The sequence below is a fragment of the Littorina saxatilis genome, linkage group LG1, assembly GCF_037325665.1.
Source record: "Littorina saxatilis isolate snail1 linkage group LG1, US_GU_Lsax_2.0, whole genome shotgun sequence".
NCBI classification, from domain to species: Eukaryota; Metazoa; Mollusca; class Gastropoda; order Littorinimorpha; family Littorinidae; genus Littorina; species Littorina saxatilis.
This window is the reverse complement of record NC_090245.1, coordinates 70904674-70928169: the sequence shown is the minus strand read 5'-3', so window position 1 is coordinate 70928169 and position 23496 is coordinate 70904674. Positions and strand designations below refer to the sequence as shown.

Below are 23496 nucleotides of genomic sequence, written 5' to 3'. Positions count from 1 at the left end.
AAACGTTTGATTATGGGCAAAACGAAACTTTCACAAGTATCTCGACCTAACGGTCTGTTTAGTGGACAGACATACAAATAACAATTAGACAATGAAAGGAACTTAGCTGAAAAGGCGTTGACATCTCTCCAACAAGATGCTTGGTGAGAAAGGACGAAAAGGTTAAAAGTCAACTCCCAGTCAGCTACGTTTCTTTCAATGTCTCCTAATTAGTTGTATGTCCGTCCTCAACACAGATTGTTTAAGGTCGACGTGCTTGCGAATGTTTTGTTTTGTCTGTAACGAAACGTTCCATAAAATAGTCAAGTTTCTTGTTTTGTTTGTTTTTAATCTTGATTTGTGAACGTTAGCATACTATGCGTTTCGGATGTCTGCACTAAAATACTATCAGAACCCGCTATTGCAGTCTCGAGGGGTGGGGTTGGGGCCGGGGGGGGGGGGGGGGGGGTCGCTGCTCCTTATCCTGGGTAAGAACAATACTACATTTGAGTTTTGTAGCCGTGAATAGTGAATGAAATACGTATCACATGCTTGCAGCGGTGAACACCGGCCGTGCCTTCCTTTCCGCGTCCCACCACCGTCAGCCCTCGCGCTCGATGTCTCAAGTGTCGGACAAAGTCAAAGTGAGGCCTTCATCAGTAGTCATCCCCACGTCGCACCGACGACGTTTCGGCCAAGTTTCCCATCAGGCCGGCGTGCGAGCAACTCCTTCTCGTGAGTCCAATTTTTTTAAATAACAGTCGAGGCTTTATTGGCTGTGAAAAAGTTGCTCCCCGTCAAGATTTTAAGATTGTATTGAATTGTTTTGCCCAAGGGGTCTTAGAAACAAAAACTGTGAACATTCGTGAATAGTGAGCCAAACGATCGCCGATGCGGTGTGGACTCGGGCAATTTTTGCGTAGTCTAGAGCTCCGATTCAATTTGTATGTATTTATTTATTTGATTTTTTAATTTGTTAATGCATTTGTTTATTTATTCATTTATTTATTTTGCAGTGTCCGCTTGGTGTAATGCCCCTTGTCCTTTAAACAATAAATTGCTCATTGATGCTCCATATTCGCTTTGAAACCATTTTTGCTTGATTCCACATGTAAACCATGATTGTTTGGCTCACTGGTTTAAAGGACACAAACTTTCCCACAGCAAATAAAACCCGGACAGAGTTATTTCCAGACTTCGTCTATTTTCTCTTCTCTTTGCTGGACGTGATGTTCTTCCCGTGTAAACGATTATGTAAACAAATATGTGTAAACTTTACATGGGACAGGAACATCCTTCCACTTCCAGACATATATACACACTCAACGGCCTTATGTATTTCTCTTTAGAGCGAGAACATAATTATATATTTCTGGATTTGTACTTCGTGATGATCATAATGATGATCATAATGATGATGATGATGATGATGATCATGATGATGATGATCATGATGATGATCATGATGATGATCATGATGATGACGACGCTGCTGCTACTGCTGCTGGTGATGATGATGATGATAATGATGATTATGGTGGCGACGATGATGACGACGATGATGATTTCGATTGTGGTGTTGGTGAAGACGAATGTGATTGTTTTTACAAACATATTTTACTTCGCCAAACATTGCTCATTAACGCTATACAATGTGTCTGTATCAGGACTGACGAACACAAATCTCAAGTAATCTCACTGGGCGAAAAGTGGCGTTTTGTATCTTACAAAACTACTCAAAATCCCAACAAAACTAAGTTTCAATGGGTTTATCACATTTTGGTGTTCACGACAACGCCAGATTTTGATTGGATTTTGTTGAAGTTATCGCTGCGAAATTGCCTGGAATTTCAGCGCGTTTTGCGACGGTCAAAACATCATGTTAAACCATGTTACATCATGTCTGTAACATGCAAAAATGTCAAGTTTTGATGGGATTAAAGCTTTGGTTTAACGCCAAGTAACATCATGTTATCGTAGACTTAACTTGCAAAACTGCTTGTTTTGGTGGTGTTACAGCTTGCTTGTAATGTGATTAACATCATGTTATTGCTGGTTTAACATGCAAAACCCCATGTTATGTTGGTGTTAAAGATTGCTCAAATGCCTATTAACTCCATGTTATGTTGGTGTTGAAGCTTGCTCAAATGCCTATTAACACCATGTTAGTTGGTGTTAGGCTTGATTATTAATGTAAAAAAACACCATGTTATGACGTTCACATAATTGTTTTCACCTGGATGGAATTTTGTGGAAAAGAAAGCATGATGTTTGGGAAGTGTGTGCGGGGTTCATGCTTGAATATTGCACTTTGCTGACTAGTCACAGGTTAATTTACATTTAAGAATATCTGTTTTCAAATGCATCATCTCTCACACATCATAAAAAACCCTTTTAACATTAACACTTTGGTTATAAAAGTATTGCATTTTATTCAAACAGGACAAAAACAAAAATGCTGATTCACAATGTACAATAGCAAAGGACTATTTTGAGTGGAGACAGTGTTCATCCACACTATAATTGGATAAGCTAAAATAAATTATTCAAATCGGTGAAGGCCACACGAAATGAAAACACACCATCAGTAAATTACTTCCCTTCATACCCATAAAAGCCATGTAAGTTTTAGCCCATGTGAGTGTGTGTTGGGAGGGGAGGGGGGGGGGGGCAGATGCCCTGTGAAAACATTGGCCATAGATATATATGTGAATTACTTCCCTTGGGTATGAACATTTATGAATGATTAAATGGGTGAAAGAAGGCCACACAAAATGAAAATCAGTAAATAACTAAATCACTTTCCTTGTGAGTAGGAACAGTCATACCATGTTCCAACTTTTTGCTAAAAATTTGCCCACAATGTGACCTTCAAAGTTGAAAAGGGGTAACTGAACTTCATGTTTGGATGTCATGGAGTCCAACATGTCAGTAAAATTTGAAAGCCCTAGATTCATAAACATCTGAAAACTGCTCAACGTCTTTGCAAAAAGTAAGAGTTAGTAAGACTGGCTTAACTGCTATGGTGAGGCAGTAATCACCCGTTGATGAATTCTTTTCTTTCTTTATTTGTTGTTTAACGTCGTTTTCAACCATTCAAGGTTATATCGCGACGGGAAAAGGGGGAGATGGGATAGGGGAAAGGGGGGAGATGGGATAGTGCCACTTGTCAATTGTTTCTTGTTTACAAAAGCACTAATCAAAAAACTGCTCCAGGGGCTTGCAACGTAGTACAATATATGACCTTACTGGGAGAATGCAAGTTTCCAGTACAAAGGACTTAACATTTCTTACATACTGCTTGACTAAAATCTTTACAAACATTGACTATATTCTATACAAGAAACACTTAACAATGGTAAAAGGAGAAACAGAACCGTTAGTCGCCTCTTACGACATGCTGGGGAGCATCGGGAAAATTCTTTCTTGTCCCAACCAATATGGGACTCCCCCTAACCCGCGGGGGGTCTCATTGATGAAGAATTATTTGAATTCTGAATTTCGAACAAACAAATCCAGTGTCCTTCCAAACCCCCTTTTCAGGCCTCCAAGAATAAAAAAAAAAGCTGGTCTTAAAAAGGAGGAAATCTGCTTAATATGTAGGTAAATGCACAACAGGTTGTGAACAGAAAATCCAAAAACATAAGGTCTTAAAAGCGGGGAAGTTTGAAAAGGGGGGAGGGGGGGACCTAAAATGTGGCGATCATAACAACCGGCATGGGTGGCCGAGTGGTAACGCACTTGCGCTCGGAATCGAGAGGTTGCGTGTTCGACCCTGGGTCAGGCCGCTATTTTCTCCCCCCTTTCCTAACCTAGGTGGTGGGTTCAAGTGCTTGTCTTTCGGATGAGACGAAAAACCAAGGTCCCTTCGTGTACACTACATTGGGGGTGCACGTTAAAGATCCCACGATTGACAAAACGGTCTTTCCTGGCAAAATTGTATAGGCATAGCTAAAAATGTCCACCAAATACCCGTGTGACTTGGAATAATAGGCCGTGAAAAGTAGGATATGCGCCGAAATGGCTGCGATCTGCTGGCCGATGTGAATGCGTGATGTATTGTGTAAAAAAATTCCATCTCACACGGCATAAATAAATCCCTGCGCCTTGAATATGTGCTCGATATAAATTGCATAAAAAAAAAATTAAATGTAAAAAAAAAATCCCTGCTCTTAGAACTGTACCCACGGAATACGCGCGATATAAGCCTCATATTGATTGATTGATTGATAATTTATCTAACAAAGTTCATTCTGAAATCTTCTTCAGCGTTTGATTATGGAGAGACTAAATCCTCAGTTCAGATGTGGTCTTAACTCCTTGTCTCCCAGGTACGGATATATCCGTACCCACTCATATCGCTCTATCTGACCAGGTTTGGATATATATCCGTACACACAGTCACTATGCACATTGCATCTGTTCTCATTCGGCACATATCCGCATCCTGCTTAGACGGTTAGCTTCAGTCGCTTCCTGTAACGTTGATCTAACGCCAGCATTCTAGCCTGTTGATACACAGATTCTACAATTCTAAGTGACCTGCTGCAGCACAGCTGGTCTCGGCTTAAAAAATCTTGGTCAACATAGATGGGGTACAAAGTGTTATAAAATAAAGCGTCCTTCCAAGTTGATGACAGGTCCCCAGAGTATTCACAAAATTATATGGTACTGGAAGCCTTGCATGGCGACGAAAAAGATGTCCACGTCTACATAAAGAAGTATCCTTCACGGCTTTAGCGGAAACAGTCGGTTGGGGATGAGGACAGCAGCTAATGGTGAACCTGTGTAAAAAATATAGACAGGAACAAAAATATGTCAATGGGAAAACAAAGAAAGAAGTAGAGAAGGACCTCCCCACCTTAACACAGTGAAAATGAAAAACACATGTGAATGTACTTATGTTTTAAATCCCCCCTCCCCCCCATTATCCAAGATATTTTTCAGTCCTCAAAGGAGAATTTCACTGTTCTCACGGGACCCTCAAGAAAACTGAGCTGTGCTAATAATTATATCATATAACTGCAAACATCCCTCAAATTCAATATTGCAAGCCACTATACATTCCTCATAAAGGCACATTCCTTCATGCTCACGTGTGAAAACTAACATAAGTTTACAAGTGTGTATCTATTTATAATAATAATAATAATAACGGGCATTTATAAAGCGCCTTATCAGAAGTTCAAAGCGCGTGACAACAATACATGTATAAAAAATTCATACAATCACTGTCAGATTCAAACAACACATCATGCACATCTCACATCCCCAGACTCTATGCTAAGGCCAACAACAAAAAATAGTCTGTTTACGGTATCCCAACCGACCCCACCTGTATCTGTTCCTTGCTGTTCTAGAGACACCATGGTGCAGCAAGCTGAAGGGTGTCCTGTCGTATTTCCTCGAAGTTGTAGTAGGCAACCAGGTCGATCAGGAGCAGGAGGTGGGGGGCAACTGACCTGCAGCAGAATTCAAATCAATTAGTCAAGTCACTATGACAGCGCTAAGATCATAGTTAAATTTGTGAAGCGGCGCTATATGCTATCTTTATTATTATTATTATTATATCTTTATTGTTATCGCCACACCAACCCTAAATTTTTCCTTCCATACTGTATTTGTTATCCTGAGAGAGAAAAATCCATGTTGCAGACTCAACTGGAAAAATTCCCTTCTCCATCATCTAGTGGACAGAGCTCACATGATTTCAAACAAATCTTTTTTTAAAGTCACATACTTTGTGCGACAGTGTTAGTTTACTGCAACTGTAATTTATAAATAGCAAATTAATAAATATCACTTATCACTATCAGATAATCAGCTAAATGCCTGGCAGATGACCCTCATTCAAAGTGAGTCGTGGCTAAACCATGAAACTAGAAAAACAGGTTATACAGTGGAACACCCCTTTAAAAACCTCCAATAATCTGAGAAAATTCAGTCTTAAAAAGGAGGGAGTCTTAAAAGGGGGGTAATTTTACAGAGGTTATGAACAGAAAGTCTGAGAAAACAAGGTCTTTAAAAGGAGGGAGTCTTAAATTGGGGGGTCTTAACAGGGGGGTTCCACTGTACCACAATATACATGTAAATCTCACACTGACAGCGGACAAATCCTGAGAAAACACCCAGTATACATGTACCGGTACTCACAAAAGAGTTACAAGTAGCATCTCCAGGAGCCGAAATCCCAAGCCCTTGATATCTGCACGTTTAGCATCTTGTACCTGGAATAGTATGAAGATAACATGTCATTGTCACCGTCAGTAAATCACTATATCAAAATTATCAATATCAGATTACTTACTAAAATAACTTTATGAAGTGATCTAGCACTGTCAATGGCAATTATAGTATCATGACAGTTTGACAGTGAGATTACGATTAATCATCCTCATTAACAAATAACATAGATCAGTTCTAATGTAGTACCTGTTTGTAGTGAACTCACCAGCAGGAGTATTGCATGTATTAATTGCGCATTACTGAATCCATGCACCCACATAGTCTCTTACTAATTTGCAAAACCATAATGACTTCAAACCTCTGATGAATTACATAACTCATTTATGAAGAGTAGTTAATACTAATAGTTGTAGTACAAACCCAAGTTTGTGTGCGTGTTTGTATGTGTGGGTGGGGGTGTCGAGGGGGGGGGGACGGTTACCGATGGTTCACCCACAAAAATGTACACTTACTAAGTAACACTTAAAGTAACTATTTTCAAAGCTTCTTGCTTACCTTGGAATAGTGTCAAGCAGCTTATGTTGTGTCTAGATCAGCCATCAGATCTTCACACTCAGTGGGGTCAGCCTCAGCCTGCACATGCTGCAAACTGGACATGCCTGCAATTCTTGAGCAACCAAGCTGTTGTTGCAGAGACAACGGAACCATGCTCAAGTCAGGTCCAACTGAAATAAAAGCATATTGTTAGCTGATAAATGATTTGGTCAAGCAAAACCATGCGGTATTTTTTTAATAAAATATTTAAATTTAGGCAAGCGATTCACAGAGCGCAGCGCGCTGTGCAGCGCGGCAATTCACAGAGCGCGGCACGTTGTGCAGCGCAGCGATTCCCAGAGCGCGGCTATTGCTCTCACCAGCGCAGATTGTTGATGCGCTTTATTTTTGTACATATATATGCATGATTATCAGCAACATTTTACACTCTTTCTTTGGAAACCCAAAAGCAACTTCAGGGCTGCAAGACTACAAAATTGCACTTTATGCAGACTGAATCGCGAGACTGAGACAGACAGCGTGGCGGTTCATCACAATCACCTTTGCAGGCGAAGTCCTGTCAAACGGGATTGAGAATTTTAGAGCTTATTTCTTAGCCCTATATTATCTGTTGTGGCTTCTCAAATGCCAGAACATACAGACAGACAAAAGCCGCTAGACCCCATCACAAACAGAACTATACAATCCACAGGTTTTTGCCCACACACACACACACACACAAACACACACACACACACAGAGAAGCCGTATATGTATATCTTATCTATAAATATATAGAGATAGGTGAGAGTGTATTTTTCGCGTGGCTATAAATTGATTCGACCTTTTCACTTTGACAGTAAGAACAACTTACGGGTGCAAGGGAAGCGTTCTGGACAGCGCAGTGACATTCTAAAAATAGTAACTTAGAAACGGGAATATGGATTGAAGCCACACGAAGGAAGGGAGATAAACGCAAAACAGTGGAGAAGATAAGGAAGAGTTACTTGTAATGGTGAAATGAACACAAAAACCAAAATCGGTTCAGCGCTGCGCGCTGAGAGCACGTGTTGAAATATCTCATCGATGATATTGTGTCCGGGGTGTAGCTGAATACGGTGTCCAAATTTGAAAAAGATCCACCGAGAACTTTGGCTTTGGTGTGTCGGTATGGGGGCCCGGGTAGCTGAGGTGGAACCAAAATCGGTTCAGCGCTGCGCGCTGAGAGCACGTGTTGAAATATCTCATCGACCAGATTTTGTGCAGGGTGTATCTGAATATGGACACCAAATTTGAAGCAGATCCATCGAGAACTTTGGCCGTGCATGGCGAACAGCAACACACAGACACACAGACACACAGGCACACAGACACAAGTCGTATATATATATATATACTAGAGGAATACCCGGCTTCGCCGGGGTGAATCGCGAGACAGAGACAGACAGCGTGGCGGTTCATCACAATCACCTTTGCAGGCGAAGTCCTGTCAAACGGGATTGAGAATTTTAGAGCTTATTTCTTAGCCCTATATTATCTGTTGTGGCTTCTCAAATGCCAGAACATACAGACAGACAAAAGCCGCTAGACCCCATCACAAACAGAACTCTACAATCCACAGGTTTTTGCCCACACACACACACACACAAACACACACACAGAGAAGCCGTATATATATATATGTATATCTATATCTATAAATATATAGAGATAGGTGAGAGTGTATTTTTCGCGTGGCTATAAATTGATTCGACCTTTTCACTTTGACAGTAAGAACAACTTACGGGTGCAAGGGAAGCGTTGTGGACAGCGCAGTGGACAGCGCAGTGACATTCTAAAAATAGTAATAGTAACTTACAAACGGGAAAGCCACACGAAGGAAGGGAGATAAACGCCAAACACTGGAGAAGATAAGGAAGAGTTACTTATAATGGTGAAATGAACACAAAAACCAAAATCAGTTCAGCGCTGCGCGCTGAGAGCACGTGTTGAAATATCTCATCGATGATATTGTGTCCGGGGTGTAGCTGAATACGGTGTCCAAATTTGAAAAAGATCCACCGAGAACTTTGGCGTTGTGATGTGGTGTAGCGGCTATGGTGTGTCGGTATGGGGGCCCGGGTAGCTGAGGTGGAACCAAAATAGCTGAGGTGGAACCAAAATCGGTTCAGCGCTGCGCGCTGAGAGCACGTGTTGAAATATCTCATCAATGAGGTTGTGTCCGGGGTCTCTCTGAATAAGCCCACCAAATTTGAAGCAGATCCATCGAGAACTTTGGCCGTGCATGGTGAATACACAGATACACAGACACACACACAGACACACACACAGACACAAGTCGTATATATATAGATATATATATATATAGATATATCTATATATATATATATACGACTTGTGTCTGTCTGTGTGTCTGTGTGTGTGTCTGTGTATCTGTGTGTGTGTCCGTGTATCTGTGTCTTCGCGATGCACGGCCAAAGTTCTCGATGGATCTGCTTCAAATTTGGTGGGCTTATTCAGAGAGACCTTTTCACTTTGACAGTAAGAACAGGTATTGTTCATTTGAAAGTTGTACATTTGACAAGTTGATTACGAATTGTTTGGCTCGTGTCAGGTTGTTGTTGATCTTTTTTTCTTTTTCATTTGAAAGTCTGGTTAGTTTCCTTTTTTGGATTCGGAGTTTTGTTTTGGAGTGCCTTCCCATGTTTGGGGGGAGAGTGTGGTGACAAAGGTTCTTTGCCCACGGATGGTGAGATTGTTGCTCGTGTCCTTTTGATGAAGGAATGAGCGGGGATTCGCGACTTGTTGAGTTCTGGAATGTAGTGCTCGGTTGGAGGTTTATAATTGGTTCGAGGGTGCGGACGAGTGAGTTGGCGGAGGGGTTTAGGAGTGTCTCTCCAACCTCTTGTGCTGAACCTTAATCGGTGTGAAGGGTGGCGTGTCGGTGTGTCGGAAATAGTCTGGTGCCGGACGGAGTGGATTAGGCGTATCAACGCTGTGTGGTCAGATGCTGCTGGTGTGGCGGTGATGTAATTGAGGCGGATGTGTTGCATCCGTTCAAGTCTGTGGTGTATCGGTGTGCCAGAGAGAGCTGGCTGCTTGGCTTTGTTGGGGTTTGTTGTGGCGTGTCAGTTTTTATGGCCGTGGGTTGTAAGTCTGCGGTCTGCTAGTTTCTGCAGGTGTGGTGGGCAGCAGTTTGGTGGAACTCTCAGATGAGATTGTCTTTGATACAAGCGTCTTTGTTTTTCTTGCATTGTTGGTCAGTGTCTAGTCGTTGGGTAACATTCCCCGTTGCTGTTTATTGGTGCAGCACTCATGTTTTTTTCATGGTTTTATTTATTTTCTTCGCATTTGCGTTCTTTTGTTTCAGAAGTGTTTTTCGTGGCGTGTTTAGGACCTTTTTTTTGGTCAAATTCAATTCATTTAGTGTATTTCCTTTTTTGGCAGAAGTTGCTGAACATTGTTGTTTCGCATAGTGGGGGTCGAGCGTTTCTTCTGAAGTGGGATGTATTGTAGTATCAGTGGTGGTTGGGTGTGGTTAGGTGGGTCGAGGCGGTTCCGTCTGCGTTGGCACTCAAGTGGTTAGGCTGTCCGTTGCTGTTGTCGGTGTACTTGTATCTGTATAGTTGTAGTTTGTTGATGGTGTACGAGTTCTCACTGTTGTTTCAGTCGTTGTGGTGGTATATATTGAGAGGTGTTGGTTTTATTAACACGCGGTGTTCACCGTTTGTGTTCAACTGTTTTAGCAAATTGTTTCAATACTTAGGGGTATTGAGTACCGCTGTTGTAAGTCAACACGTGTACCGATATTGTTGAGGAGAGGTTTTGGGTGTCTCTGGGTGCTTTTCCACACTACTGAGGATCGCACGAAGGCAATTGCTACATGGTTGGACCCTTGCTGGCCCGTACGGACCGATCAATCATAGGGGGTAAAATATCAAAGGTCTGCCAAACCCAGCAAATGCAGTAGGCAGCCCAGAGTTCCCTAGGGGGTAAAATATCAAAGGTCTGCCAAACCCGGCAAATGCAGTAGGCAGCCCAGAGATCCCTAAGTACCTCTCTCAATTATGGTACTTTTCGGCAATATTTACAGTTTCAAATAGCTAGGATAGCTTCTTTGTGATTTTATGGAGGTGTTCTGGGGAAACTGAAAGCTAGCCTCGTCAGGGGACAACTATTCAAACCCATATCCTCATCACTTTTGTTCCTCGATTCAGAATAATCATTTATAGATGACTATTTTTCATTTCCCTTATTTGGGTGTATTTGTGTGTACTGTCCTCTCAGTGATTGAGGCTTATGTAAGGCTTGGTGATTGTATAGTACATCGTGTCTTTAACGGGTTTTTTCCGTATTGTTGTGTGTACTGATGGTACAGGTAAATGTGGGGAGTGGTGTGGTTGTGTGTTCAACCCTTCTCATTATTATGTCTGTGTACTGTATGTACAGGTTGACAGGGGGAGGGGGTGTCTTGGTTGTTTCATTGGGTGGTTTAGCAACGAAGCAATTCAACCCTTTTTGGAAGATGAGGGTGGTCCGCCCGAGGGCAGACCGGAGTGTAGGTTTTAGACAAAAGTTTTGCCTAATGTCGCTTTGGTAGCTTAGGGATTCTGTAGTCACTTGTTGAGTGGTCCCGTGGCCGTTTTCGTTGTTGGTTGCGGTGTTCGCGTTTTTCCCTGTCTTCCTCGTAGTCACGGTGGCGTTGTACCAAAGTTTGTTCATCCTTGATGAATTTTTGGAGGCCGTGTTTCAGCATATTGAGGGTTTCTTCATCTTTACCGGCGATGGCGAGGGCTTCATCGCGGAGACATTTGATGGTTTCTGTCTCGTTTCCAATTTCCCCCTCGAGGAATTCGGCGAAGTGGTGTTGGAGGGAATTGTTGTTTTCCCTTATGATGTCCCGAAATTGTTCTCTAAGCCCCTGCATTCTTGCAGTTGAGCCGTTCAAACCTGGGTTGAAGTCGGTGGCCCCTTTCAAAAAGGGTACACAACGGTTCTTCTTGATTGCGAGTGTTATAGGTTACTACTACCCACCCGAGGTTGCCCTGAATGACAATGGGAGAGTACATGTTGCCACATACATCCGAGCAGACCTCAAGTACAAGCTTATAGACCCACCAATGCAAGATATGGAAGGACTTGGTTCCATGTGTGCAGTGCAGATCTCCATGCGGGGAAGGAGGCCACTTAATCTAGTGAACGTCTACTATCCCAGGGGCTGCAAGGCACAGGGTTGTACCAATTGGCTCACTCAGCTCTCGTCAGATTCGGGGAGCTGGGTAGTGATGGGGGATTTCAACGCGCACCACCGGATGTGGGACGCTGACGCAGAAAGTAGCCCTGACACTCAGCTGGCTGAAGACATCAGCATCTCAGATTTGGTGCTACTTAATGATGGCACGGCCACCAGACAAGCCCAGCGACAAAGAGACAGATCATCTGCCATTGATCTTACCCTGGTTAGCCCCGAACTTGCCCTTACCATCGACTGGCAGGTCTACCCCAACACACTCGGATCTGACCACTATCTGATACACGCGACCATCCATGAAGCTGACCCTGATCCTGCTGAAGTTGATCGTACGCCAAAGTACATCTGTGCCAAAGCAGATTGGGAGAAGTTCAAGAAGACTCTGACGCATATATGTGGAGAGACTGAGTTCAAAGACAATGACATAGACCAGTACTATGGTAACATCAGACAGGCAATCCTCAGTGCAGCTGACCAAGCTATTCCAAAACGCGCTTCTGGGCCTCAAAAGAGAGAACAGGCACCTTCCCCCTGGTGGAATGAAGAATGCAGAGCTGCAGTGCAGCGCAAACGGCGTTTTACAAAAGCATATCAGAAGAATCAGTCAGCCTCCAATAAAACAGCCCTTGAAGAAGTTGAAAAGGAGTGTGCTGCGGTCAATGAACAGGCAAAAGCAGACTACTGGACAGATTTCTGTTGTAAAAAGGTGCATAACCAAGGCGACGCGTCCCTTATATGCACCAAGCTGCGAAAATTCAAAAGGAAAGTGTTCTTGCCTGAAAAACCTTTGCTGAACGGGAATGAGTACACACAAAGTAATCTTGAGAAGGCCGAGGTGCTGGCTGAGACATTTGCAAAAGTCAGTCAGGCAGCTCATATGCCACAGTCGCTCGCTGATTACCGTCGAAAGGAAGAAGATAAATTCGGGCAAGCAGCAGCAGACAACTCACTGCCGATAAACCAGGATCTGGGTATCAATGAGTTGAGGAAGGCAATCCAAGGAATCAAATCCGGAAATATTGTAACCGGCTTAGACCCCATTTCATACAACATGATACGCCGGTTTCCTGAGCCCATGCTGGAAGTGCTGCTACAGTTTTACCAGCACTGTTGGGCGAGCTCAAAACTTCCCTCAGCCTGGAAAAACGCTCTGGTGATTGCTCTTCCCAAAGACGGTAAACCCCGGCACCTGCCGACAAGCTACCGCCCAATTTCACTCACACCTCACCTTGGCAAGGTATACGAAAGAATTGTAAAAAACAGACTAGAACACTTTCTTGAAAAGAACAACATTCTTCCCCTCTGCCAGGCAGGCTTCAGAAAGGGTCGAGCCTGCATGGAGCATGTGGTAAAACTTACAGCCCACATCAAGAAGGCTAAAGCACGAGGCAGAACAGTGCTGGCAACCTTCTTCGACATTAGAAGAGCATTTGACACGGTCTGGCATGGAAAGCTAATTCAGAAAATGTCCAACATGGGGATCTCAGGGCGCCTGCTGGAATTTGTCCAGGAATTCCTCACAGACAGGTCCATGGCTGTTAGAGTGGGGCAGTCCATCTCTCAAACACATGTCCTAGATATGGGGGTGCCTCAAGGAAGCATCATAGCCCCCATATTGTTCAGCATCATGGTCCACGATGCAGCAAACCTGAACCTCAAGGAGGCCTCGTTGTCTCTGTTTGCCGATGACATGGCCCTCTGGGAAGCAGTCAACTGCAAGTCAGAAAGAACAATCAAAACAAAAATGGGGCGGTACCAAGAAAAAGTCGACCAAATCGCTGACTACATGCAGACGAATGGCTTTGAGTTATCTACCGAAAAAACCGTGTTCATGGTTTTCACAGGAGTGCAGCTTGTCAAAAGGACATGTTCCATCACCATAAATGGGGTGCAGCTGGTGCCAGCAGATAAAACCAAGTTCTTGGGAGTGACATTCACAAGCTCTCTCAGTTGGGGCCCACACATAGACTCACTTGTGAGAAAAGCTCAACGCTCTCTAAACCTGATAAAGGTTCTGAGCAGAGAGTTGTGGGCAGCCGGAAAACCATTGATCCATCTTGTCCGTGCCCTTGTTCGGTCGCGCCTCAGCTATGGCCAAGAGGCTTTCTTTGCAGCTCCTGACAGTCAGTGGGTAAAGCTTGAAAGAGTAGAAAGAGCCGCTCTCAAAGTGGCGCTGGGGGTCCCCAATCGGCAGTCTCCACTCTACTTTACCAGGAAGTGGGATGGCTGCCACTGAAAGAGGAATGCCACCTCAGATGTGCACAGCTGGCTGTCAGAATACACTGTGTCCCAAACACGGCAGTGGAAGTATTTACCCCAGACATGGGAGATACCGACCACATGCAATACAAAGCTCTTGAATCCAAGACTCATACATACCAAACAGTGCTCCCAATATACATCCATGTGAAGGGCATATGGGAACAGATTGGCCTGTCCAAGGAAAAGCTGGTCACAGGTGGTACTCTTCCTTACCCTCCATGGCTGCTTGAAGCCCCAAATCTGATCATAGACTATGGAGACGGCCTCAAAAAGGCAGAAGACCCATTGCTGCTAGCCACAGTTGCAAAAGAAAAGATCGATCAACGATTTAAAAGCCACCTACAGGTCTTCACAGATGGTTCGATCCTGCAGTCAGGGGAGGCTGGGTGTGCCTTGTCGATTCCTGGACTTGATATAACACGAAAATACAAGCTAAACAAGGGGATCAGCATCTTCTCTGCAGAGTTATTTGCTATCTACATGGCCTGCACACTGATAAACGATCTGCCAACCCCACCCCTGGGGGTGGTCATCCTTACGGACTCAAAATCCTCGTTGCAAGCACTTGCACATGGCACCAAGAACAGAGGAGAGATGCAAACTGAAATTCATTTCTTAGCCCACCAAATTATGACAAAAGGAACAGACTTTTCCCTCATGTGGCTGCCATCCCACACAGGAATCCGGGGAAATGAAATGGTGGACAGAGCAGCAAAAGCAGCGGCTATGTCAACCATGCCAGAGACAGACATTCGGCTCTCCTGCCAGGAAGCCAAACTGCTGCTAGCCAAGCTAAAAAGAGAGGAAAGAGAGCAGACACTGTCACAAACATGTGAAGAGAGAGGATGGATACACCTCCCCTACAATAGGAAAGGGCACCACCTCCCACTCCCCCCGAGACCCATGAGCCTGTTGCGTCACTTGCGCACGGTCAGCAGCCGCATCTACTGGGACAAGGTAGTCTGTCAGTGTGGCAAGACTGGACACCTCACACACGTGTTTGAAGGTTGTGACACTCTCAAGGAAGAGATGTCTAGTCTCATCCGCTACAGAAGGGAGAATGCTCTCAGTCTGGGAGACATTCTCCGCCCACACCCATCACTCGGAGAGAAACCGATAATGGTCTTGGTCACCAATTTGTTCACCTCAACTGTTGCGAGCTGGTTCTAGTGTGCTTGCAGCAGACCCAGCACAGCACAGATCCAATTCTGGAATCTTAAGCTAAATGTGTCCCAAGACACACATTTTGTAGTCCTGGCATCCTGAAAGGCAGAGGCCCCAACCTACAGGTTTGCTACCATACCAAAAACGCCTCCAGACACGGGAACTTGGGAGCAGAGGCAACAGCTCCGCTTGAACCTCAGAAACCAAATGTGCCTCCAGACACACAGATCCCTTAGACGGCCGAGGCTGTGGCCTCTAAGGTTCTCTTGTACCAAACCGCCTCCTGACTCTGCATCAGATTGCTTGCGCTGGCATCTGCTTACATAGACCCACATTAAGTCACCACCGAGTGGTAGACACAGACGACATTTGGTAGCACTGACTGACAGCTTCACGGTAATGCGTACCCATAGCGCGGCTCTGCATGGGTGGGAATGTTCTTAGCAAAACACTATGTGTTACTCCATACCCCCCGCCCTCCATGGAACTTCTTGACCCCAACCAATTGGGGGGGGGGGGGGAGTTTGCCCAGTCGGTAGAGGCGCTGGCTTTAAAACCGGTTGTTACTATCAGCGTGGGTTCAACCCCCAAGTTCGGCGCGGGATGTGTGTCCCAGAGTCAACTTTGTGCAGACTCTCCTCGGTGTCCGAACACCCCCGTGTGCACGCATGTGCACGATAAAGATCCCAGGGTCACAGCGAAAGCCTCAGGCCTTGGAAACACGAATACATGCATGCAAAATTATGAAGCCCGGGTGTCCGTTCGGCCAACAGCCAAAAAAGTAACCATTTCAGCACTGACCCAAGACGACCCAACCCGGTCCCTAGCCCATTTCAGGTCTCCTCTAGCAGCCGGCAGCCAGCTGTCTACATCCCCCCCCCCCCCCCCCCCCGCATTTTTATTTTTTTTATTTTCATACAAAGCCGGGTTTTCCCGTGTAACATGCCCATAATGGCTTTGCCGTGAGGGCGTACAACTTATATTTTCTCGAGTGTTATAGATTGTTTTGCTGTGGTTAAGCTCGTTCTAGATTTGAACGTTTCCTGTAGTTTTTCCAGAATGGGGTTTACCCTTTCTTTGGTTGGTTTCTGGTTCAGTTGAAGGGTTTGGTTAGGGGCGTCCGCGTTCGCGGGTAGTAGATTGATCTCAAGGATGCTGTCATGTTCCCTCATGCTGTTCAGTTCCAGCTCGCTGGAGGTGTGTACGTGGTACTGGCTGGCGTGGATGGTGGAGTCCTCTTCATTTTCCAAGGAGAAGTCGAATTGGGTCTCGGCAATCTCGTAAGTAAAAAGTAAAAACAATCCAATAACGCTACACTGACCAACAGTATTGGTAAAACAAAGGAATCAACACACAACACGGCCACACAGCCACAACGCGAAGGAGGGCAGAACTTCGCGCCCAAAAATCACCCCCACGGCAAACCCCGCCCACCCAACCGAAAAGCCCCACTGCATGCATGCAGCAAAGAGGCACACCCAACCATTGGCGGAACGCTGATTGATATACACACTGTCTTGCATCTACACGCACCACGGACGGAACCCGACCCCACCAATGAAACCACACCTCAACTCTGACGAAAGTGCCTATTTAAACAGACAGAGCCAAATACCTAACCACATCACGAGTTTCTCCTGACCCAGACCCACCACGCTTTCCAACTGCGCTCCTCGACCTACAACATCCTCCATCACTATGGCCACCAACTTCAACAACGAGATTGCCGAGACCCAATTCGACTTCTCCTTGGAAAATGAAGAGGACTCCACCATCCACGCCAGCCAGTACTACACCTCCAGCGAGCTGGAACTGATCAGCATGAGGGAACATGACAGCATCCTCGAGATCAGTCTACTACCCGCGAACGCGGACGCCCCTAACCAAACCCTTCAACTGAACCAGAAACCAACCAAAGAAAGGGTAAACCCCATTCTGGAAAAACTACAGGAAACGTTCAAATCTAGAACGAGCTTAACCACTGCAAAACAATCTATAACACTCGCAATCAAGAAGAACCGTTGTGTACCCTTTTTGAAAGGGGCCACCGACTTCAACCCAGGTTTAAACGGCTCAACTGCAAGAATGCAGGGGCTTAGAGAACAATTTCGGGACATCATAAGGGAAAACAACAATTCCCTCCAACACCACTTCGCCGAATTCCTCGAGGGGGAAATTGGAAACGAGACAGAAACCATCAAATGTCTCCGCGATGAAGCCCTCGCCATCGCCGGTAAAGATGAAGAAACCCTCAATATGCTGAAACACGGCCTCCAAAAATTCATCAAGGATGAACAAACTTTGGTACAACGCCACCGTGACTACGAGGAAGACAGGGAAAGACGCGAACACCGCAACCAACAACGAAAATGGCCACGGGACCACTCAACAAGTGACTACAGAATCCCTAAGCTACCAAAGCGACATTAGGCAAAACTTTTGTCTAAAACCTACACTCCGGTCTGCCCTCGGGCGGACCACCCTCATCTTCCAAAAAGGGTTGAATTGCTTCGTTGCTAAACCACCCAATGAAACAACCAAGACACCCCCTCCCTCTGTCAACCTGTACATACAGTACACAGACAAAATAATGAGAAGGGTTGAACACACAACCACACCACTCCCCACATTTACCTGTACCATCAGTACACACAACAATACGGAAAAAAACCCGTTAAAGGCACGATGTACTATACAATCACCAAGCCTTACATAAGCCTCAATCACTGAGAGGACAGTACACACAAATACACCCAAATAAGGGAAATGAAAAATAGTCATCTATAAATGATTATTCTGAATCGAGGGACTAAAGTGATGAGGATATGGGTTTGAATAGTTGTCCCCTGACGAGGCTAGCTTTCAGTTTCCCCAGAACACCTCCATAAAATCACAAAGAAGCTATCCTAGCTATTTGAAACTGTAAATATTGCCGAAAAGTACCATAATTGAGAGAGGTACTTAGGGATCTCTGGGCTGCCTACTGCATTTGCCGGGTTTGGCAGACCTTTGATTTTTACCCCCTGGGATCTCTGGGCTGCCTACTGCATTTGCCGGGTTTGGCAGACCCTTGATTTTTACCCCCTATGACTGATCGGTCCGTACGGGCCAGCAAGGGTCCAACCATTATACCTAGTACACATGTTGTTTCACACAACGGTACTCGAGCAATACCACTAAGTATTGAAGCAATTTGCTAAATCAGTTGAACACAAACGACAGACACCGCGTCAGTGTAACAAGACCAACACCTCTCAGTGTACACCACTACACCAACAGGAATAACAACTCAATAACCCAGAACAACTACAATGATAGTTTGAAAAACAACAACTACTACGAACATTTCAACAACAACAACTCGATCTCGAGAACGATTATAATCTCTACAAACCCCACCATCAACAAAACCAACACCAACCACAACTACCATCTCAACATGAAGTTGTGCTTTGCCTAAACCTTGAACTTACACCCGTGAGAGAGAAATTTCCTCATAAAGTGTTTGCTTCGAATTAGGGAAAATGAACAACTCTACAATTAATCCCCAGTTATCAAACAGAAAGTTGTGCCTCACCTAAACCTTGAACTTACACCCGTGAGAGAACAATTTCCTCATAAAGTGTTTGCTTCGAACTAGGGAAAAAGACACAACACTGCACCTAATCCCCAGCAATTTGCTGAATCAGTTGAACACAAACGACAGACACCGCGTCAGTGTAACAAGACCAACACCTCTCAGTGTACACCACTACACCAACAGGAATAACAACTCAATAACCCAGAACAACTACAATGATAGTTTGAAAAACAACAACTACTACGAACATTTCAACAACAACAACTCGATCTCGAGAACGATTATAATCTCTACAAACCCCACCATCAACAAAACCAACACCAACTACAACTACCATCTCAACATGAAGTTGTGCTTTACCTAAACCTTGAACTTACACCCGTGAGAGAGAAATTTCCTCATAAAGTGTTTGCTTCGAATTAGGGAAAATGATACAACTCTACAATTGATCCCCTGTCACCAAACAGAAAGTTGTGCCTCACCTAAACCTTGAACTTACACCCGTGAGAGAGAAATTTCCTCATAAAGTGTCTGCTTCGAATTAGGGAAAATGATACAACTCCACAATTGATCCCCTGTCACCAAACAGAAAGTTGTGCCTTTCCTAAACCTTGAACTTTCACCCGTGAGAGAGAAATTTCCTCATAAAGTGTTTGATTCGAATTTAGGGAAAATGAACAACTCTACAACTAATCCCCAGCTATTAAACAGAAAGTTGTGCCTTTCCTAAACCTTGAACTTTCACCCGTGAGAGAAAAATTTCCTCATAAAGTGTTTGCTTCGAACTAGGGAAAAAGACACAACACTGCACCTAATCCCCAGCTATCAAAAAGAAAGTTGTACCTCTCCTAAACCTTGAACTCGTACCTGTGAGTGAGAAATTTCCTCATAAAGTGCTTGCGTCGAATTAGGGAAAATGATACAACTTTACAATTAATACCCAGTTATCAAACCCCCAGAGATGGATAACATCTGTCTCCACTACGACACCGTAAATAAACCAGTCTCTTTCAACAGACGCTGAAACGATACAACTAATCCTTCCAGTGCCAGGGCATTTCCAGCACACACCTGAACTATGTGCCTCTAACCAGACTGAGAGGTAACAAATTCCACACTATTCCCCAAATATCAACCAGAATAGACGGGCCACATCCGTTTCAACTGTGACGCCGCAGCAATAAGGGTATCAAGTCACACACGCGGATACGCTACAGCTAAATCCTACAGCAATAGGTATTTCCGGCACTTGCCATCCCTCAAACCCAATCAAGGGACGAGCCGGGAAAGGAAACGAAGAGACTGAGGCCTGCACATTCCTAAGCCTCCTCCCCAACTGTTATGTCTGCACATTGGCAATAAACCCAACTAAGCACTATTTCGACGGTCTGCTCATCCCCTCACATTCCCATATCAAAGGGACACGGGATACCACCCCACTATCCGTGGTCAAAGTGCATTTGTCACTATACGGTTCTCTCCCAAATCATGGGCAGACACTCCAAAACAAAACTCCGCATCAAAAGGAGGAAACAAACCAGACTTTCTAATGAGAAAGAAAAGAAAATCAACAACAACTTGACACGAGCCAAACAATTCGTGATCAACCTGTCAAATGTGCCACTCTCGGATGGACAATATCTGGGCCTAGCAAAAGGCCTCAAATTCATACCAACGCCTAAAACCAACAAACCAACCATGAGAAAACAAATCTCTGCAGATTTCTGCAAACTTGCACGAAACATTCGATGCAAATTTCACTTCCGTGAAAACAACTCCAACACGGAAATACCTCCGTTCTACACAAAATCCAATTGGAACCCCCCATTAGGCAACAAAGCCATCGAAGAGTACATCTTCAATACCAGAATAGAGCTATACAATCTCTCTTTAAAGAAACTACAATCCAACCTCTCTGAAAATGAAAGGAAAGCCCTCAAGGAGCTATCTGACAATCAGGACATAGTCATTCGTAAAGCTGACAAAAACAACACAATCGTGATCTTGAACAAAACTACCTATGACGAGGAAGCACAATTCCATCTTTCAGGGGTACACTACAAAACCATCCCCCCACCTGATCAACTGTCACTGATCAACCAAATGATGACAATCATAACACATCTAAAGGAAACCCAACAAATTGACAAACCAACATACAATTTCCTGTGCCAAACGAAACAGGCACAAAAAATGGGAAAACTGTACTTTCTCCCCAAAGTACACAAATTCTCAAAAGAAGAAATCTGCAACCTACAAACAAACGGAGTCCAGGGAACTAGAATTCCAGGCAGACCTATCATTTCCCAAAGTGACACCCCTTCCCAATGCGTGGGAAAATTCATTGATTTCTTTCTACTACCTACAGTAAAAAGAGACACTCTGGATTTTATCCAACAAATTGAACAACTCACTCTTCCCCCCAATGTGCTCATTTGTACATTTGACATCACTAGCATGTACACCAACATGACAGCGGTTGAACTCTTAAGAGCTGTGGACGAAGCATTGCCCACCACCCTGAGTATCCCACCATTACCACCTATCCACAAATCACACATCGTGTCACTTCTTGAACTCATCTTGAAAAACAACAACTTTGTGTTCGACAACCAACACTACAACCAATGCATTGGGGCTGCCATGGGAATGACAGCATCCCCAGAAATATGCGATATACGCATGTTTCAACTCATGAATGAAATCCTAGACAAATATGCCTACAAAGACACAATTCTCTGGCACGGACGCTACAGAGATGATGGCATCTTGCTCTTTAATGCTGACCAAACCCAAATACATCAGCTGTTTGATATTGCCAACGCCCACCATCCACTACTCAAATTCACATACAACATCTCTGACTCAGAGGCGACGTTTCTGGACACCACCATCTACAAGGGTAACAGATTCTTGTCCAACAAAATATTGGACTTGAAAACACACCGGAAATCTACTGAAACATTTCAGTATCTCCATCGGGAATCTGCCCACCCCCCAGTGTCTTTAAAGGACTTGTGAAAGGAGAATTGATCAGGTACATCCGCACCAACAACAACATAACCACACAGAACAAGGAAACTGAGTTATTCCTCTCAAAACTCCTTGAGAGAGAATACACACCGGACGAACTGGATTTAATTAAACAAGAAGTCGTGAACATACCAAGAAACACACTTCTAAAACAAAAGAGAGACCATCCCACCAAAAACAAAGCTCCACCACTTCTCATGGTCTCAACCTACAACCCTAGACTGAGACATCTCAAAAAGAAACTCTTAAAACACTGGAAGCTGATTCTACAAGACACAGAATGCTCCGGTCTGTTCCCTAAACCTCCCCTTGTTGCCTATGCAAGACACAGGAACTTGAAAGATCATCTTCTTAAAACCTCTTAACAAGACAAGTGGCAAACAACCCTTGCCTTGCTCACACAAGGAAATGAAAACAATACAACGCCAGGAACTTCTCGCTTATTCAAAAATACATACCCCCCTGACATAACAACAGTCACGGAAATCACGGAGAGATTGAATAAAGCTACGGAAAAAAAAGAAAAAAAACGTAAGTGCTACACCAACAAACGGTGAAGGTAAAAGCAGCCCATCAGTTTTTTACTGATCAATAGTGCTGGTAACAGGATTGAATCGACACGCAACACGATCACTCAGCCGCAACGGGGAAGGAGGGACACAATTTCGCGCCCAACAACAACCCCCCCCCCCCCCCCCACCCCCCCCCCCCCCCCCCCCACGTTAACTCCGCCCACCACGCCAATAGGGCCCCACTACACGTCTCAAAGACGCTACGCTCAGCCACCGGAGCTTTGATTGACACACACTTATCCCGCATCTACACAAACCAGCCAACCCACGGGCGGAACTTGGCCTCACCAATAAGATCGCAGAACAACTCTGACGAGATTGTCTATTAAAACAGGCAGAATCAACTACTTGACCACATCACGAGTTTCTCCTGATTCCGAGACCCACCACGCTTTCCCACTACGCTCCTCGATCTACACCACCTTCTCGCAAAATGGCCACCACCAACTTCAACATGGAGATTGCTGAAACCCAATTCACTTTCTCGCTGGAAGAAGAAGATGATTCTACCATCAACTCCAGCCAATACCACGCCGCCAGGGAGATGGAACTCAACTCCTACGTCTCGAATGAACATGACAGCATCCTCGAGATAAGCTTGTTACCTGCGGACGCAACCACTCCCGCCCAAGCCATACAGGTTAACCCAAAACCAGCCAACGAAAGGGTGATCCCCATCTTGGACAAAATGCAGAACGAGTCTCACCACTGCAAAGCAATCGCTTATTCTCGCATTAGAGAAGAACCGGTGCGTACCCTTCTTGAAAGGGACCACTGAGTTCAACCCAGCATTGAACGGCTCTACTGCCAGAATACATGAGCTTAGAGACCAGTTTCAGGATACCATAAGGGAAAACAAATTATCCCTCCAACATAAGTTCGCCAAAATCATTGAGGCGGAAATTGAAAAGGAAACGGGCACTATCAAATGTCTC

The 23496-nt window shown here is 44.5% G+C and overlaps 1 protein-coding gene across 2 annotated transcripts in view; it reads left to right on the top strand.

Moving 5' to 3' along the window:
• LOC138977414 (inter-alpha-trypsin inhibitor heavy chain H3-like) overlaps positions 1-23496 on the top strand; it is a 48398-nt gene that overhangs the window by 14404 nt on the left and 10498 nt on the right. For both annotated transcript variants that reach the window (XM_070350302.1, XM_070350308.1), the window contains one exon: positions 538-714. In XM_070350302.1, coding sequence (XP_070206403.1) covers positions 538-714 — 177 coding nt within the window. The remainder of the gene's footprint in view (positions 1-537; positions 715-23496) is intronic.